Source organism: Gloeophyllum trabeum, assembly GCF_000344685.1.
Source record: "Gloeophyllum trabeum ATCC 11539 unplaced genomic scaffold GLOTRscaffold_00006, whole genome shotgun sequence".
NCBI classification, from domain to species: Eukaryota; Fungi; Basidiomycota; class Agaricomycetes; order Gloeophyllales; family Gloeophyllaceae; genus Gloeophyllum; species Gloeophyllum trabeum.
In genome coordinates, this window is record NW_006920415.1 from 674,777 (window position 1) to 693,404 (window position 18,628).

The window sequence follows — 18,628 nt, forward strand, 5'->3', positions numbered from 1 at the left end:
TGCGAGGGCCGGAGCGTCCACTCTTTTTGAAGGAGACGAGTAGAACCGAGCAGGACGGGGCAGGCATTGTCGAGAGTACGGCAGCAAAGTCGTCTCTAGCCTGCGAGCAGTCCTGGGTATCATCGTCGTCGTAGAGGTCAAGGTAAAGACTGCCAGACAAGCTGCAGCTATTTTTCTGTATTCCAAACCGGGATATACTTAAGCGCCCGGCAATATTACGAACCGGCAAAGTCCGGGTGTTGTCTTTTCCTCAGTTGACATTGAGTTGACAGCAGTCCTTCATGATCAGTTCTGAGTTCATTCGACTCAAATTTCATCTGCGAGGCCCGTGATCTTTCAGTGCTGACTGACCAGGTGAACGGCAACAGTCTACATAGATGATGGGAATAAAGATGCTCTCGTCGCAGCTCGATTCCTCGACGACCAGGTAGAGGAACTTTGAGCTGTTGGAAGCGCCTGAAACGTGCCACAGAAAACCTTACCAGACGACTTGGAACAGCTGGCGGGAGATATGAGCATAGTGGTGAGCTTACAGCTTAAGCAGGAAAGATTGGAATCCTTTTTAGACTTGTTCCTTTACTTGAGGGTTCACCTATCTGATCAGCCAAAACATACGAACTCATGCCGAGGAAAGGAGTGTGACATGCGACTCTGTTCTCCTCAGATTTCCTTACAAACCCTGACCCTGACGGGCTCTGTAGCTAACGTATGCAGACGATATGTAAGTCGGATCAATACAGATATTCAGTGTTCAAGCAAAGCGGACGTACCAGCAACCGCAATGTCAGTCATGTAAGCAGCCATCTCCCAGCCCTCGTCTCTCATCTTCTCTTACCTCCGCATATCCATCCGCCAATCAACCTCTCCGCACTCAAGGCAGCCCTCTCCTGACTCAAGAGAATCTGCAGCGCGGCAACGCATCTTCTTTGAGGACCAAGCCGATTTGATGTGCAATATCTTCTGCCTCGTACTCCGGCGACGGTTTGTAGAACAGTAAGCCCACGACCGCTACGTGCGGCGAAGCCAGCTTTGCCCAATACCGCACGAACTTGTGTTTCCTCGTATCGACGACTTTCAGGCCAGTGGCTTTGTACGTCCGTATATCAGCGAAGGTAGGGAAAGCACTCGGCAGCCTCAAGGAGAACGGGAGTGCCTGGGGGCAGCTGGCGATAATCACTTCAAAATCCGCATGCCAGGGCAGAAGGTCCGTCTTCCTGTGCTCCTCCCGCCTGCGGACCTCCGTAATGGGAATCGGCAATCGCTCAAGGTAAGGACGAATGTTCGTAGTTATATCATCCGCGAGGATAGTCGCGATGAAATCCGCAATCCAATGGGACGGAAAACCAACTTTCTGCAGATGAACCAGCAGGCCTACGAATGCGCCGAGATTGTTCGGGAGGTTGATACGACGAGGCATATCGAGCGGGATACCGTTCGCCAACGTACAGAAGAGAACCCAGGTCAACCAAATAATCAGTTCCTCTCGCCTGGCGAGCTTGTCGAGGGGTAGAGGGTACTGCAGGGGAGCCATCCGCACGACGTCCGTCAGAGGACCGGTCCCCACAAATCGGCAGCCCAGGAAGCGGGGGACATCGCGGGGATGTAGAAGAGTGTAACTATAGTAGGATGTTAGATAATTGGATGTGTTGGCTCAGGCGAACCTACTTGTGGCGATAGACCTAAAAGCAATCCCGTTGAGCAAGCAGTGGAACGCCACGAAAGCTTCCGGGATGTTTTCCAAGCTAGGGAGAGTTCATATAGCTGCATTCAGGATCCCACCTGTGTAGTCTCTGCTTTGCCGAACTTTCAATCAGCGCGATGGGTCTCCGAAAGGGCTCTAGTCAAACCTACGGGACATTACTGAGCCACATCCTCGAGTACGCCCTCGGGAAGTGAGTCGGCCGGTCCTCCATTCGCCCAGCAGTAAGCTTCGGGAGGTCAGTGATCACCTCGCCAATGCAAGTCATTGCATGATCTCGATCGTAATTTTGTCGCCCATATCCTTCAGTGCATCTACCACCCCATCGAAGAACCTCGAGACATGGTAAACAACGGAGATTCAGTACCGACGTCTCTCGGCTTGAATCTCAGGTAGTCTCTGTTGAAGGCCGCGAATTGGAGCGGAGTGCCGAAGGGGTTGGAGGGCAGGGCCGGGTAGCCATCCATCTCGAGAGTGCTGCACTCTATCGCGTAGCGGTCCTGCGAGGTGCATGTTCGCATGCGAATCAGAGATTTGCCCTCGGCGTGAACATGATCTCTGCGCATATACTCACGAAGAGAGTTGGGTTCGGCTTATAGTGCTCTTTCACGTAGTCCCGAGCCCGATGCCACGCCTAAGCACGCTTAATTAGTACTTGACCTGACAACAGCGCAATGACGATGACTCACCCCGGTCCCCGGAGGAGGCTGGACACCAGGAGGGGGCTCACGGATATAAGATCCGAGATACTTGTCCCCCAGCGTCTGGGGCGGACACAGTCCGCGACCCACATGTACCACCTCCCCTCGAACTCGAACCAGCCTCGATGATCGGGGCAGCGTAGCGGCCATCCTCCTGGCCGATCGCGGCTCTCTCGGTCATTATTGGGTCCGGCTCAAAGTCGTGCATCGGCAGGAGCGTCGGGGTGGACTTGGCGAGCGGCTGGGACCAGTATTCGAGCGCAAGAGGACCCTAGGGGTGCTCAACAACTGATTGTTCGGATCGATCGTTTGTGCAGGAAATCCAAAACAAGCTCACTGCCAAATCCGCTGCGCAACAAAGATGGACTCAATGAACTGCATTTGCCGTCCCTTTTCCAGCCGCTTGCAGATCGTTAGGCCATCACTTCAGAGAATCACATATAGTCGGAGTGTGTCGGACATGGTGCCAGGGACGTCCCAGGAATTAAAAGAAGTCCAAATGGTCTGATATTGGGGTCCTGCGGACTTGAATTCACCTCTCCGACATGGTCCGACTGTAAATGATTTTCAAGAAACGGGCCCATCGAACTGCAAACGGCTGTCAAACCCCACTTACCGTGAGATTGTATGCGCGAGCGACCGCGAACGATATGGGTGCTTTGAATAATTCCCGTCGGTCACTTTACTTTTGCTCGTCGTTTTTGGACGACGTCTGACCGTTTTGGGTTGCTGCACAAATGATCCAAACGATTAATTATTGAGCACCCCTACTCACCGAAAAGATCTGGTACATATGTTCATGCCAAGACGCCTCATACGTCAGTCAATCATGAACTGCTGCCATTGGCTCGGCAATACAGTCGTTTGCATATGAAACCGAAAATCGGGTTTCCGTGAGCATTGTTTGTTCGAGCCAAATATACCCATATGCAGTAATGCGAGATGGCTTCTTGTGACTGTGTGACTCTGTAGACTGCAGCCCGCCCTCAGGCTGACAAACTGCATGTGCTGTGTAGTCTGTTGTAGACTCGATCTCGTAGCTCATCAAGGTAGATAGCAGGCTCTCCCTCAATAACTGATCGCACGAAGTTCAATCCTGCATGTCCAGAGTGCGCGGCCGGCCTCGAGGTCTAGCATTCGGGTTGATGACTGTGCCGTATTCCGTGTAGAGTCGGAGAACTTCGAAGACTGTGCTTATGCTGCATCCTGCAAGCTCAGAAATCACTCAGAGTGTCTTGTTTTGCTCATGGCGCCAGACAATGATACGTTCACGTAGTTGTCGAGTGAGGTGAACCATGGTACCAGCCAGTCGATACTTCAAGTTCGAGACGTCGATGAATGCGATCTGACAGTCACGCAGTCACAAGAAGCCATCTCGCATTACTGCATATGGGTATATTTGGCTCGAACAAACAATGCTCACGGAAACCCGATTTTCGGTTTCATATGCAAACGACTGTAAGCGGACGTTGCGTCTCGCAGTGGTGTGGCACCTACCCTGTTTGGCATGCCATCAGCGATTGAGAGAGTCAGAGCCGCAAGCTGTATTCGGTTCTTTTCGGTTTCGACAGAATCACCTTCCCTAACCTTTTTCATCAAACGCGCATATAGCAAAGAACATCACAATTACTGGTACAACTGAATGCATCGCGACATGAATTCACACATGGTCAAACCATGCACGAATGCCCGGGCACCAAGTAGAATGTCCTTCAATGATAGATCTTTCTACGTACTTCGTCATGCTTTGTCCCTCGAGCCCTGAGCAGAATAAACCAGTCAATTCGTTACCAAATGGTTCAGATCGTGCCCGACGTCTCCAGTGGAGTCTCCTCATAGCGAGGCAGAGGCTCGTGGATGCTACTGGCTTTGGAGTCGCCTGAGGACAACCTCTGGAGATCTACGTAGACGGTAAATCAGCGGGAGAACATATGAAGCACGTTCGATCTAGCTCGACACTTACCAGCTTTGTCCTCGAATTCTGCCATTTGGGCCTTTTCAGCGACTTTACTGTCATCATATTCTGGGAGATATCCCTGCTCCGAGTCGACCTTGAAGTCACCGCCCTTAAAGTCCGCAGCGGGGTGCAGCACAATGGCGTGGGCAACCGAGGTTGAGGGACCCGCGTAGACCGTCTGTGGCGGGGTGAGCGCCCTCGCCGACTCGGACTGCGCTCGAGCCTTAGCCTTCCGGCTCACATACCATGCCCTCGAGAACAGCACAGTGGCCGCCATCATCATGAGCCACGCAAGCATCACGACCCATGGCGTGGCGCCCTGGTGAGCGTGGACCGTCGCGCTCTGCCACTGCGCCGCGTGCTTCTTCGCCTCCTTGACCATGAGGAAATCATAGATCATTGCGACAAGGAGGAATACCGACGCAAGCGCAGCGGCGACGGCATTGAACGGCGCCGCCGCCAGCCCGAAGCAGGAGCCGCGCAGGCCGGCGGCGAACCCGACAAGCGCGGGGATGGGCGCGAGGGCCATGGCGAGGACGTGGAAGACGCCCAGGACGAACATCATGTGCTGGGGAATAATATTGAAGTCACTGGCCCCCCTGCTTATGTCGCCGTCCACGAGCTCCGAATTCTCTGAAGGGGGCAGCACGGTCAATACGGGCGACTAGGCCTGGGTTAATGGACGTACTCAAGTTGAACCCCACCATGGGGCCCTCGCAGAATTTGTAGTGGTGCCAGTTAGTGAAGTTCCTGCAGTATCCCAGGATGTTTATCCAGCCGTGCCCATGGACGTCGGGGTAGACTGCATCTTGGGGGTAGTCCACATTGAGCTTGACGATGTACATGCTCTTGTCGCCGTTGGGGGTCTCGAAGCACACCCCGTACAGGAGGGCCGCGGAGACCATGGCCAAGAGCCATGCCGGCCAAGTATGCTTGAAGAAGTCGCGGGCAGCCATGCTCGAGCTCCTACGCTGAGTCTGGAGAATCGTCAAGCCAAATACAATAGTAGTGTGGCCGGCCTGAGGGCGCACAGGCTTGCGCGGCTTATAACTTGCAGGCAATTACGGTAGCGGTATACATACCCGCCTTGGGAGTTGCGAGCGCCCTTCGGGATTCGGATGTATGTCATACCTTACATATATAGCCTGGAAGAGAAGCGGATAAGGCTGCAGGCCGGGGACCTGCAGGCGGACGGGGCTGTGAATCAGGTGCAGCTCGAGGCATCGACGCACAAATGGGCCGGTGATGGCGTGCCGTGTTGCGACCGCAACTCACGTATGAATCCTGTCATGCATCCGCACAACATTCGAAGGGGAGACGTTATCCCAGGTTGACAAAGGTAGGTGTAATCAGGTCCTCGTAAGGTCCGGAAGATGTCGGGTGATCCGAGCTCCCAGGGTCGGGAGCCATGCCACTATGCTTACCATCTGTCCTGCCCGTCTTCTGTTCTCCGTCTTCTGTCTAGCCATTCGAAATAAGATATTAGGACGTGGTTGTACATCATATCTTGCAAGACCCTCAGGGTATACATACACATTAATGAACAGAACAGAAACTCGATACACCTCCGTAATCCTAACCCTGGCTCACTCGTACAACTACCCAACCTTCCCCTTCTCCTCGGCTGGAACGACGGGCTCCACAGCATTGACCGCCTCATACCACTGCATGACCGAGCCAATCAGGAATGCCCAGCTGCCCCAGAACGTCGACAGCGCGCTCTGGTACTGCCGCCAGTGTTTCGCGGAGTACCCGAAGATGCCGCAGAGCGTGAAGCCCATTGCGCCTATGAAATTCCAGACTGTATCATGGGAGGAACGTCAGTGGGCCAAGCGTACGAAATGGGGGGCCCAGCACGCACATCCGATTTGCCAGCCCAGGTCACTGACGTTGGGGCGATACCACCTGGTCTGCGTTTCTAACATGTAAAGCACGCTGCAAAGAGAGTTGATCGATACATGAAATCATGAATGAAGACTAGGGAGTCTGTCACGCACGAGCTGATAATAAAGCCGCTGCCGCCGACAACCTGCGGGGTCCAAAACACGCCATTCAGCAACGGTGTGCTACTCACTATCGCGTCCTGGATCTCGGGTAGCGCTGTGAATCTGTATTATCACCACCCATAAGTGTACCGACATGACGAAAAGCACCACGACAGCCTACCCGCTGATCCAGAAGATGGTCGCGGCGCACAGCTGCGCAAAGCCCGCGAGAAACCCCAGTTCGCGCCAGTATTTCGAGTCAGTCGTCCACCATATCCACTTCCTCTGCCCCGGAGGGGCTGGCAGCGTCGTGGACGATCCGTCTCTGCTGCCTTGCTCTAGTTCAGCGCAGTCGTTATACGTTCCGGTATTCTCGACATGCAGCGGGTGGTGTTGCAGCAGTCGTTCGATCCCCCAGCCGAAGTACACTGTGTTAGACCTGCGTCGAGAATCAAATCAGTATGGAATAATAGTCCTCTTGCGCGAGGATAGCACTCACCTGTTCCACGCTTCCCATATCAGTAAGACTGACGCCATGGTGAATATTGTCGCGCCTACCCAGGCGGTCCATCCCCCGGATACAGGGTTAGGTTCGATCGTGGTGTAGAGGTAGGGTAGGTAGACGACGAAGCCGTTCACACACCACACGACGCTTCCGAGGGTGAAGAGCTGACGTTCTTCAGGCGTCAGGAGATGATCAGTCGGCATGCCTATGCTCACGCACAACTGCTATCCACCTAACGTAATATAACTTCAAATTTGGTCATTGGATCACCTTATGCAGAACGACGCACCAGCTGATATTCCAGTATTCCAGGACCAGCATCCTACCGAGCTTCCTCCATCCCATTCTCCTCCTATCAGGTTTCGAGCTCTTAGGTGCGTATTGCTGGTGCCTCCCTTTGCGATGATCCCTCGCGCGCCACTTATAATGCTGATTTTCTTTCCCTGGTGTCCTAGTATCGACGAGTCTTGCGTGCGTCGCCTTCAAGAACGGCAGCGCGCTGCGTTCAGATGCTGGTACAAGCTTCACGGCTGGGTGAAGGTCGTGAGGGAACTCAGCCGCCCGTTCTGTCTTGCTGCTCGTCATGGCGGTCGCAAGGGAGTATCAAAGATGGCGGACAAGAATACACCTTCAGCTACGATATCCATGTCGATGATGTCTGCCAGGAACAAACTCGTGCGGCTGGGAGGTTGTGCTATTTTTAGCAGCTGGAGAGGTGGCGGTGCGATCAACCTTGTAATGGCCTCGCTCGGTGCCGGCAGTCTTTGGTCCTTGTTTAGTCCTCTATCACAATAAAGTAAGACAGAAGCCCAGCGCGGATGTAGTGTGGCAGCAGTGTGGCGTTCTTTTTGTGAAATGAAGAAGACATGATACTCCCTGCCTGATTCAGAGACCGGGTATAAGAGCGGCTCTGAAGCACTTTGCACCCAATTCTTGAAAACCATGGCCACGATTGATTCACCGGCCGCGGAACGAGCGAAAGCAGACGGTAATGGATGTTCAAGATAGTACTTTTTATTCAGTCCGTAATCTTCCTGCAAGACATCGGCGAGCTGACTCATTCTCTTGCTCAGCGCGCAAGAGCGGCACGAAGAGGTCGACATATAATATTTACATGGAGAATTGTCATATGATACTGACCTCGAATCTATAGGCAGAGAAGATCGATCCGAAATGTCCCATATACCCATTCAACTTAGCCTGGGCATTGTACGAGCAGGGCAAATACAAGGAGTGCCTCGCTGCGATCGCTCGATCTTGGGCTCTCATCTACGATACGACCAAGAACGAGGTCCGGCCTCAAAACCTGGATATGTGTCTCCGACTCCGTGCGAGATACGCGAAAGCTCCATGCCAGGGTGTCACGAATGGCAGCATCTCTCGGGACCAGGTTGATGGAACGTCGTCGCGCAGCTGAAGGGGCTGGCGAAGAGACACCCAGACTCGCTAGCCGCGACTAACTGCAGGCAATATGATGTCATTTACCAGCAACTGCGAGAGGATCCGACCCTGCCAAGACCGCGGAAGGTTCATGGATTTGCCCATCTTCAAGAAATGCCCGTAAGCCAGCCTTCTGGGGTGCCGGCTATGTTGGAACATTGGATCTGATTTTCCATCTCAGCGATCCCACTCTGGAATATTACAAGGTCAGACCACCACCTCTGCATCTCATCAACTTTGGTCACTACCTACAGATCGGCAATGATTCTATAAGTCCCTCCTTGAAGGATGGGACAAGCACTCAAATGGGCGCATTGATCTCCAACCGAAACCCTCTCTGTCCTTCTTATTCGGGGGCGTCGGCGACGGTAGGTATTGCCAAGAGGCCCGTCCTTGCGAGCAACTCTAATGCCTATGACAGCTCGCCATGCGTATGGGACCTTCATCGACATCCATCGCCAATTCAGGAAGTTAGATCCTTCCAAGAAGGCGGATGTGCGCATTCATCTGACACTTTTGGACATACACCCTGCGGTACTCGCGAGGGGCCTGTTAATCCTGAGCTTGCCTCACAAATTGACCGATGAGGGTCTGCACAAGACTGAAAGGCTGGAGATCCGAGCCACGGTCTTCCATGCCTTCTGCGGATATGTCATGCCAGGGCCTTGTCATGACATGTAGGTGGGCCTCTGTCCGCGTGCCATCACAGAGCTCTGAGGCTGCTGCGCGATTAGACTCTTACAGGCCGTCAACGAGCCCATCAGGAGCCTCCAACAAGACCTCCAGGCTCTCCCAGCTTACATACACATCGTACAATCGAGCCTCTCGCCCAACCTAGGTGCTACCGCCAATGTCGATTCAAAATTTCAACCCCAGAATCTTCGTTTCCCTACGTGTATCACCCGTCATAACAAGTCAATAGCCCAAACAATTTGTCCCGCACGAACGCCTGCGTCCCCGCATCCACGTCCGCCTTCGTGTTCGCGTCAAACACGCTCACGCTCGCATAACACCCCTCACCCCTCACCACACCTGTCTCCTGCGGTAGGTGCACGCTCCCGCACTGAAATACGTCCGTCGCATCCGCGTCCTCCGTGATCCTGGTCAGCACGAACTTGTAGTCGTCGACACTGGTGCAGTTGGTGATCGACGGGTAGTTCACGTTAACGGAGATCCCAGTTGGGAGGATGGTGCCGGGCAGCGCGAGAAGGGCGCGCGTGAATTTGACTGTGAGCTGGGAGTATATTTCGGCCGCCTGGGTGTATTGTGAGGTTGGCTCTGACTCGAGGGTCGTGTAGGATATTTGCTGGAGAGTGTCGCCGGAGAAGGCTACCGAGGGAATGCCTTCCTTGGCTGCCTCACATGCTGCGCCGCTGATAGAAGTTACGAATGTGAAGATAGGTATACGCCGTGCAAAGGGAAACTGGCTCACACTGTGCCCGAGCCGGTCACGGCAGATCCAAGGTTATCTGGAGAATTTGATTAGCTTGACTTTTACCACGGGGGCCAACTGGGCTCACTTCCAACATTGGGGCCGCTGACGACAAATTCGGGCTTCGCCCCGAAGAACTTAGGTGCTAGCGTCTGGATGCCATAGCGGATTGAGTCGACGCTGCGAATATGCTAAGGAGAGAACATGGTAGAGTACAGGGTCAGTCTTACGGGTACGCATTGACGTAGTTCAATCGCGCTAATCGAGGTATAGATTGAAAGCATATGAATTGAAGACTGATTAGACGCACGGTCACTAGCGTTAAATCCTTCCGGAGGTGAACCGACCGCGCAAGTATCGTACTCGCACGTAATGTTCAGCACCGTCGGAGCAGCCGTCGTTGAACCGGTCCCAGACTCGTTCTGGGAGGGGCAAGAAAGCACGACCTACGAAACATTTCGATCGTCAGATCTAAAGCGAAGTAACGCGTCGAATCACATCGTATCCTGCGGCCTTGAGAGCTTCATTTTGCGCGCGGATCATGGCTACAGCCCAGCCATCGTCGTTGGTGAGCACGACGTTGTAGAAGGGCCACCTCGCATTCGTAGACACCGCGAACGCAGCTAGACAGCTGGCGAGAGTGGAGAACCGCATCGCAGTCGCCTACCTTGCAGGGCCTGGTGAATGCCTTTTATGAGCTTCTGTTCGGATATAAATGTCCAGAGGTTACATTGTGCTCCACCACTTCTGGGACGCACGTTCGCGAATCTAACTAGGCAAGCCTGAGGGTCCTTGCTTCCATTGTGTATAGTTTGAGGATGGCGGCCCGGGGTGGGTCCCAACTTGAAGGGGAATCCTTGTGGCGCCCAAGTCCTTATAAATACTCCCCGTGGGGGCTTCTTGGGCCTACCCTGGGACATGATAAGGGCACACTGTTGGAACTTACATAGATTCTCGACTCTGTAGCCACATCCGCAAACATGTACAACAAATATTGCGCCTGCATATGCGTGTATCAATTCGTTCGTTCAATCTTCGTCTGATTCTCTGCGCTGCTGCGACAATACACTGTGCCTTCAGCATGTACAAGATTTGCATACCAGAGCCTAGCCGTTGTAGCAAGGACAGCCTGTACGTCAAGCTTAGCCGTCACGGCGGGGAATGCTCCCGGCGTCACGCCTCTGGCAAGAGGTAGTACTCGCAGTCCGCAGGGAATTATTATTGGAGAGCGGTGACTGCTTTGTCCGGTAGCGCTAGAGTTGTTCCTCTGTGACGTGTAAAGAGAAATTTCATAAGACATTACCGCTGAGGGGAGTCAACAAGGAGGTGACAGTCCATGTCTCTGCACATGTGACATGCATACACTAGTACCAGGGATTGAACCAAGCGATGTGCCAATATCCAGCCAGGCACATTAATATTCCCACATCTTACTGACACTTAGTCTTTTGACGCAAGTGAAACGATAAGGTGCAACTCCGCTCCCTTATGTTCTTCTCCATCTACAAGGGGGGACGTCAAATTGTCTCCCCACTGGCGGACCCGCTGCTTGGGATGCTGAGGTCGAAGATCGAAACGGTCAATTAGTTCTACGATGAAGCTTTGCATCTTCACCATGCTTTTTCGAAAATTAGCAGACTTCGACTATCTAGCATATTTGAATACATGACTCACGCAAATCGCCAGCCAAGGCACGCCCTGGATCCGCTTGAGAAAGACAACCTACATGGAAACGAACTTCAGTGTCTTCACACAAGACGGGAAAATGGCCTACAAATTTCCAACCACTCCGACGGAACCGCTTTGTTTGGTCGCCGCTCCCCCTTCCAACCATCTGTCAGGGTTAAAGACATCTCCATCCTCACCCCATATAGATTTGTCCCTGTAAATGCACGAAGTGAGCGATACGCCGCTGCTCATAGAGATCGCCCACCGATTATAACTGCCAATCGCCACGATTATCTCCGCGCCTGCTGGAACATGAATCTCCCGAACAGTTTGTCCATCCACAGTCTCGATATCCCTGGACAACGGTAATACAGTATCTTTACTCGCAACACGAGATGTCTGAAATACTATAGGATATAAGCGCAAAGTTTCCTATTGAATGAGGAGCCCGTCAGTCCGACCAAACAAAGCAGACTCCGGAATTCAGTCATAGTAACGCACCTTGAGAAATGCTTGGAGGAACACCATGTTCTCAATGTCGTTCAGCTGCAATTGATGTTCGCCGCGCGCACGGCCAGCAGACTGTGCCTGCCTTATCTCGTCGCGTATCCGGCTTTGCGCATCCACGTGACTCGCGAGCAGCCAAAGGACCCACGTCAACGTGCTGGCGGTGGTATCATGTCCAGCCACGAATATGGTACTGGAACCCTGGTTAAATACAACAGCAAAGGTGTCATACATATCAGACGTACCTCATTTGCGCCAAAATTTCTTCCTCAGTCATACGGCGTTCAGGCTGCATTGACTCGTTCGCTTTGACTGTGAGCAACACACAGTCGCCATAAGGAATGCGGCCCTAAGGGATCGGGCTGAAGCCTCACCGAGCAAACTGAAAACATCTCGCTTGCCTTTGCCCACTCGGAGTTCTTCCATCTTCTGCGACAGTAGTTCACGGGCTACTCTATCCGCTCGCTTCTTATGCTCTTGCAGAATGACGACCTGCTTGAGCGGCAGGATATTGAAGACAGGCGAGATAAGCGAGGCAGGGATGAAGTCTAGGACGGCATTCACTAGCCGTCTACTCGCTGGAGTGGATTCGGCACTGCGAGCGTCATTAGACACTCTGAATCTGGTACTGCCTTTCACTCACTTAAAGTTCTTATAGACCTCCCCGAGCTCATTTTCTTGGTTGTCCATCAATCCTAACCGCATCTCAAAGGCAGCTAGTGAAGTCACTCAGTGGTCGGCGACAACGACGGCCAGCATTATTAACTCACCCTCGCTAATGGCATCTAGCGTAGCACGACTCAACCAATCGTGGACGTCGATGACCGCACCATCGTTATCCGAACAGTCTTCGATGATTTCTTGCCATTTATTACCCAGCTGCAATTGAGTCCTTGGCATAACGCCTCGTGCAGTATCTGAAGTTAAGCATACGTACCGTCTCGCCCACAGATCTGAACACCGGGAAAAGTGCCCTCGCTTCAGCGTAACCGAAGGCAGGCAACATGACCTTTCTGTGTCTTTTATGGGTATCTCCTGATGAATGGACATTCATCAGAAGGCCTCCTTGTGACGAGTGCGACGAGTGCCAAGCACTCACCTTCCGACCATATAATATCTGGTCCTACAATGGTTTTTATGAAAGCTCTCAGCCATCCTGGCTTGGGGAAGTCATAGGCTGCGGTATTGAGAACATACTGAAGCGCCTTGGGGTCATAGATAACTAATTTATCATTCTAGGCGAGGAGACCAGTAAGTGAAAGCCTACATGATACTGCGACAATGGTACTTACACCCATCAAGCTCCTGAATCGGAACACTGGACCGAATTCTTGAGCCCATTTCGACATGACTTCGACATTGTTTTGCCGCATGGTCTGCCGCACATTGCCTTCACCCCCGTAAGCAATAAATTGAAGGTTCTGGAGAGATTCAGGTGATGATGCACACCGAAGAAGAATTCAGGCTTCGGGCCTCGTATGAGCGAAACCGATGAGCGCCGACGGAACCATCGGGGGATTACAGTATATAGAAATGTCAAGGCGAACAGACAATACAGTGATGCTACCATGGTAGGGCCAACGTCACAAGTGGTTGCTGAAAGCAGTGTTTTCTATGCCGACAGGTTGTCCCAGTATTTGAGGACAGGCCACCTGCTTCCGCAGAAGATAGTGCAGCTAGGTAGAGACTTGATGCGGCAAGGATCGCAAAGCCCCAGTTCGTATTGGAGCGCCACATCCAGGCTTTACATCCTATCTCATGATGCGGAGATCGACAGGTTCCCTGCGGGCTATTATTGTCATTGAACAACGTACGTATAGACAACGTGCCTGCTGACTAGGGCCCATCAGTCTGAGAAGCCTGATCTATTGAGGATGTGAGAAAGAGCCCAACTTGAAGGAGGGGGATATGTCGCCTGCTTATCCCCTCGGCTACATGGCATCGAGACAGAGCGGATGGTCGGAGGATGGTCGGATGTACAGATATCATGGTAGCTAGGGCAGAAAGCGCGGTAGGTGCGGCGATGAATGGCCCATTGATAGTAAAACCTATCTATAGCGTGAATCGATTCCCAGGCCCTGCTCGTATTGCAATCGGGAGATGGTGACAGCTAACTGCAAATAGCGCAAGTCAAGGTTTTTTACTTACAAATGCTGCTCCAAAATCATATAACACCGAACAACCAGGAATAGCAAGTGCGGGCACAAAGGGCAGCGAACTGCTGTTTTGAGAGCGTTAGCGCCCTTCAAGTTCTCGGAGCGGCAGGATGTGGGAGGACCGCCCTTGCGGCCTTTGCCAGGTGCTCCATACTAAGAGATTCGGCCTTCCGCTACCCTTTGGCAGTTAGCTGGAATGCACTGGTCGCCGCATAACCACCGCTGAGTTAACGTAAGAAAGCGATAAGACCTGTACTGGATACCAACCAGCGATTCTGGGATCCATTCCGGTCCACAGCGCTTGAGCCTCCTCTGTTAGCTCGTTCTCTTCACAAACGCCACTCACATGTACAGCTTGTGGCACTCTAGGGGCAGGAGGAGCATCAACTGACAAGAGTTCAAAAGTCTAAGGGCGATCGCCGCGCTAGAAAAGAACAGGAAGGTACCCGCGAACCCCCCATTTACCGAATCGCTGGAATGTGTGCATCGAACAGTTAACGTTACCAGTTTTGGCAGTCGACCAGGCGCGGGGTCTGAAAAGCCGGCCGTTTGAAATAGCGCGAAATGGCCACATCTTACATGTACCACTGGGAAACCCCGTATCGAGTCTTCTCCACGTTCACTGTTTGGCAACTGGGTGTCCTTCAAATCGCCACTAACCTTCGTCTTCACGGGTTTGCTTGTACAGCGAGAACAGGAAATTTTGTGCACATCCTTCTGGAGTCTACCGCACCTTCACAACGGACGGCCGACGACGGAAGTCGAAATTCGAAACCCCATCCATATTCGCTGCTACATATGTAGACTTGTGAATGGCGTCTCCGCTTAATTCGACCGAGTAGGCAAGCAATTGGATCTTCAAGCTTCATTCGCTGCATCCAGATTCCGTGCTTCCCTCACGTCCGCGTAGAGACCTTGCGCTATCCACGAAGATTCCCCTGGGAGCTTGCTCGAAGTTGAGCTATGACGAGTAATACGGTGTAGCGGCATTCGAGGCGATAGGGGATTTGCGGAGCTCCACGACGTCGACTCCCGCGTTCTTCACCATGTACGCATTCAGGACTTGGCTCTTTTCCAAGGCAGTACATCGAGGTCCGAATGCACGAAGGCGACTATATGGTTTATAAGAGCGCCCCCTGACCCAATACCATGAAGCGTCTCCCAATTTCTGTTCCATTCTCGCCTGTCCTGGTTCACCTACACCCAGAGATCGCACCGATAGCAAATCCGCAGTGTGGAATGACTAGACGCAGCTGTGGACTGCGTTCCAAGCGAACGTAAAAGACGTCGCTCGCCATTTTCGAGCCGGACGTTTTGGTAGCGGATCGGGACATAATTACGATCGCTGTTCTTCTGCGGCGAAGCCTACATATGAGTAACCACCTGTTACTGGGCTTGGACATATCTATCTTCTCTTCTTTCAAGTCCCCTCAAAGTGCGGCGTCATAGAAGCTTGTAATGTCGCGAGTACGTCTCCAAGTATTATCTTGAGTACTAACATGCCACCGCGCACCTCGATGACCAGTGGTTAACACTCAAGTTTCCAGGAACCAGACGTTGGCAAATCCGAGCACGGCGTTTGGACATGGTGTACGGTCCTTGGCTTTGGGGGCATATGTAAGGTCTCTCGTCCATCTTCAGACTCTGAGAGACCTCCCATGGTCTATGCACTCTCGAACTAGATATACCGCCGCCTTGACGACACTTCTACGAATCATAACAAGTCAAGAAATCCCCGAATCGGTTCAGCACAACCCCCTGCGTCGCCGCATCCACATCTGCCTTCGTACTCGCATTATACACGCTGACACTAACATAGCACCCATTGCCCACCACGTCCCCCTCCGCCGGGAGATGGTCCGTCCCGCACGTCTCCACATCCGTCGCGCTCGCATCCGCCAGGATCCTCGTCAAGACGAACTGGTAGTCCGCAGCGGCCGCGCACTCCGCGAGCGATGGGTAGTTCACGTTGAGCACGATGCCCGGGGGCAGGTACGGCGGCGGCGGCGCGAGCAGCGCGGAGAGGAAGCGCACGGTGGCGGAGGCGTAGAGGCGCGCGGCGATGCTGTCGGTGGAGTTGGGGGAGGTGGTGAGGGTGGTGTAGGAGACTTGGGCGAGGTCGGAGCCCGAGCCGGAGAAGGAGACGGAGGGGACGCCTTCGAGCGCGGCTTCGCACGCTGCGCCGCTGGAGGGTGGTCAAGCGGATGCGACGATCAACATATCTAGTGCACTTACACTGTCCCTGAGATTTGGACGGTATTGCCTAGATTGTCTGCGGGTAGATGGTGAGGGTTCAGCGATACTTGTGCGATATCTGCTGGGTTACTCACTTCCGACGTTAGGTCCGCTCACGACGAAGTCCGGCTTGCCCCCGAAGAACTTGGGGCCGAGGGTCTGAATTCCATACTTCGCTGAATCTGCCCTACATGCGAGAATGGTCCATCAACCCAAGATGCTGCCCGTGAGGAAGTGGGTTATACTTACGGGTAAGCGTTGACATAGTTCAGTGTGGCTGTACGCATTCTCATTCAGACGCTACCTCATGAAGGTTCAGAACTCACTTACGATCGCTGGCGTTAAACCCCTCGGGCGGCGAGCCTGTCGGGCAAGTATCGTACTCGCACGGCTCGGTGAGCGTCGTCGGCGTCGCCGTGGATGATCCCGTGCCGGACTTGTTCTCTGCAGGGCAAGACAGGACGACCTGTACACCGCGACACTCCGCATTCGATTACTACGCAAGTCGGGAGTCGTAGGTACGCACATTATATCCAGCCTCCTTGAGCGCGTCGTTCTGCGCACGGATCATCGCGACGGCCCAGCCATCGTCGTTCGTGAGCAGGATGTTCGTGGCGAGGGACCCGCTGAGCAGGTGGGCGGCCGCAAGGAAGAGCAAGAGCGGGTGTCGCCAAGGGGTGTGCATTCTCACTTACGTCGCAGGATCGGGCGTGCTGCAAGTCAGTATTCGAATGGGCAGCACGCTTCCGGTTTTATACTGCAGATACTGTACTAGCTCCGGTCCCGAGGGACACGTTCTGCGAAGAGCCGTATGGTCAGATGCGCACGTTCATCAGCATGCCGTCAGTATTTTATTCGGGAAGGCTAGGGTGCTGGGTACGGCGGTTTTGCCGTGCAGCTGAGCGGTGAGTGCCATGTGATGTGTCTGGGTTTGGTTTCTCCAGAGCACCCGGGAGGTGAAGAAGCCTCCGTATTATCGATCCGGGCTAGTTGGGCTTGGGACTGCATGAGGTCATACCTGGTAAGGGTTTACTGGATCCGTGGCAATGGAAGCTATGTGATACTCATTCTGCTTCAGTGTTGGATTTGATGAGAGAGTGAAAAAGAAGATGCATGTCACCATTCCAAAGGGACTGTGGGACGGACGATGTTATGCATCCTCGCGTGCCGCCTTGCCGTTTTTTGGGACCCCTTTCCCCCAGTATTTCGGGGCTAGTCCAGCCATTCCAGGGATCCGTAGGACGTTGACTCACGACCCAGCCCCACTCGCAGCTGTACTTATATCCCGTAAAGCTACCCTTCTCAGGCCTGGATCTATTCCTGATTCCTAGTCTTTTTTTTTTTTTTTTTTTTTTTTGGAATCTCTTGTTTATTGTCCGGAGGGAGGTGCCCTAAGCTGGACATTACATGTGTGTGGTAGATAGCTCGCAATAAACAGTCTGAATATCAGACAAACAAGATTCCTAGTCTACTTAGATTATCTTACGCTATTCTTGGACAGGTTTTGCCATCACGATCCGGTTACCCATTGAAAGATCGTGAATGGTATGTGGAGTGAATCATCTATAGCGAACGCTCGGGTACGATGGGCATCGCTGCAAGAACCTTGAAGCTTAAGATGGACTGTGATCGTACTTCACTCAATGAATGGAAGCGTGGGAATCGTCGGACACGCCGGTCCCCCGACCTTTCCTTTCGTTGAAATTTTAGACTCTTGAGGTGAATTGGAAGCCAAGGGTCGTTAGCAACAATTGCACCCGGGCACAGAAGAGCCTTCATTAATTTGAATGGCCTACACGACGCTGTACATAGGTCGAAGACAGCCCATTGCGAAAGACTCGTGGAGCCACGCGGGACCGCGGTCCTGAGAGAGACCTGATTAAGACCAATACAGGGTTTGTGGGTCCCCGGTCGGCTGGGATATGGTTCCCAACTTCCAAATTTGCCGAATAGCTGTTCCTCCTAATTAATCCTTCGCGTCGTCGCGCCCAGATTCCGATCCTAATTGCCTGCAATGGCTCCTGTAAGCGTTGCTGCCGACGACGACCATCGCCTGAGGCTCGCCCACCCCGTTCCCTCGCCGTACTACATGCCCGGGCCAGCGACAGCATCGAGCAGCACGCTCCCCAACCCGCCGTCGCAGCCAGCCTCGCCGTTCAGGCCACCAGCGCCCCCGCAGACGCTACGGAATGGGAGCACGTCCAGCTCGCGGTCGCTCAGACGAGATAAAGAACGGGACCGCGAACGCGAAGCATCGCGGGGGTCGCCCAGCTTGGGCGGCGAGCCCTCGACATCGAAGAAGGCCGCCGCTGCGACCAACGGCCACGCAAGCCCATCGACGCC

At 53.4% G+C, this 18,628-nt stretch overlaps 6 protein-coding genes across 6 annotated transcripts; 1 reads left to right on the forward strand and 5 right to left on the reverse strand.

The window, feature by feature from the left end:
* Positions 1-445: 445 nt before the first annotated feature.
* On the reverse strand, positions 446-2,037 carry GLOTRDRAFT_138516 (uncharacterized protein). The gene is made up of 4 exons (XM_007867556.1): positions 1,852-2,037; positions 1,666-1,790; positions 771-1,616; positions 446-701 (listed from the first exon to the last, which is right to left on the reverse strand). The coding sequence occupies exon 3, from the start codon at positions 1,529-1,531 to the stop codon at positions 893-895; it is 639 nt and encodes a 212-aa protein (XP_007865747.1). The 5' UTR covers positions 1,532-1,616; positions 1,666-1,790; positions 1,852-2,037; the 3' UTR covers positions 446-701; positions 771-892.
* Positions 2,038-3,962: 1,925 nt separating this feature from the next.
* GLOTRDRAFT_121188 (uncharacterized protein) lies at positions 3,963-7,432 on the reverse strand (the record flags this gene model as incomplete). The annotated part of the gene is made up of 14 exons (XM_007867557.1): positions 3,963-4,300; positions 4,364-4,990; positions 5,046-5,334; positions 5,440-5,554; positions 5,590-5,641; positions 5,782-5,818; positions 5,965-6,143; positions 6,219-6,292; positions 6,355-6,386; positions 6,432-6,465; positions 6,524-6,781; positions 6,842-7,019; positions 7,063-7,079; positions 7,137-7,432. 14 exons carry the CDS (start codon positions 7,430-7,432, stop codon positions 4,200-4,202), a joined length of 2,289 nt encoding a protein of 762 aa, XP_007865748.1. The 3' UTR covers positions 3,963-4,199.
* A 946-nt stretch (positions 7,433-8,378) lies between these two features.
* On the forward strand, positions 8,379-8,968 carry GLOTRDRAFT_128915 (uncharacterized protein; the record flags this gene model as incomplete). The annotated part of the gene is made up of 4 exons (XM_007867558.1): positions 8,379-8,407; positions 8,469-8,493; positions 8,562-8,655; positions 8,709-8,968. The coding sequence occupies 4 exons, from the start codon at positions 8,379-8,381 to the stop codon at positions 8,966-8,968; spliced, it is 408 nt and encodes a 135-aa protein (XP_007865749.1).
* A 217-nt stretch (positions 8,969-9,185) lies between these two features.
* Positions 9,186-10,373, reverse strand: GLOTRDRAFT_41625 (sure-like protein; the record flags this gene model as incomplete). The annotated part of the gene is made up of 6 exons (XM_007867380.1): positions 9,186-9,660; positions 9,720-9,756; positions 9,808-9,899; positions 9,950-9,977; positions 10,030-10,165; positions 10,218-10,373. The coding sequence occupies 6 exons, from the start codon at positions 10,371-10,373 to the stop codon at positions 9,186-9,188; spliced, it is 924 nt and encodes a 307-aa protein (XP_007865571.1).
* Positions 10,374-11,159: 786 nt separating this feature from the next.
* On the reverse strand, positions 11,160-13,464 carry GLOTRDRAFT_75846 (cytochrome P450; the record flags this gene model as incomplete). Its single annotated transcript, XM_007867559.1, has 13 exons — positions 11,160-11,337; positions 11,394-11,441; positions 11,494-11,601; positions 11,653-11,819; positions 11,889-12,087; positions 12,140-12,206; positions 12,269-12,489; positions 12,538-12,610; positions 12,665-12,773; positions 12,832-12,929; positions 12,994-13,129; positions 13,187-13,284; positions 13,344-13,464. 13 exons carry the CDS (start codon positions 13,462-13,464, stop codon positions 11,160-11,162), a joined length of 1,623 nt encoding a protein of 540 aa, XP_007865750.1.
* A 2,293-nt stretch (positions 13,465-15,757) lies between these two features.
* Positions 15,758-16,901, reverse strand: GLOTRDRAFT_24456 (sure-like protein; the record flags this gene model as incomplete). Its single annotated transcript, XM_007867303.2, has 7 exons — positions 15,758-15,994; positions 16,160-16,235; positions 16,286-16,322; positions 16,381-16,472; positions 16,535-16,562; positions 16,616-16,751; positions 16,812-16,901. Coding segments are annotated over 7 exons (696 nt in total), but the record flags the coding sequence as incomplete, so codon positions are not given.
* Positions 16,902-18,628: the final 1,727 nt, after the last annotated feature.

Bases quoted from the DNA above. Each gene is read 5' to 3' on its own strand.
- GLOTRDRAFT_138516 (XM_007867556.1), bottom strand. From the start codon at position 1,531: ATGGCTCCCCTGCAGTACCCTCTACCCCTCGACAAGCTCGCCAGGCGA.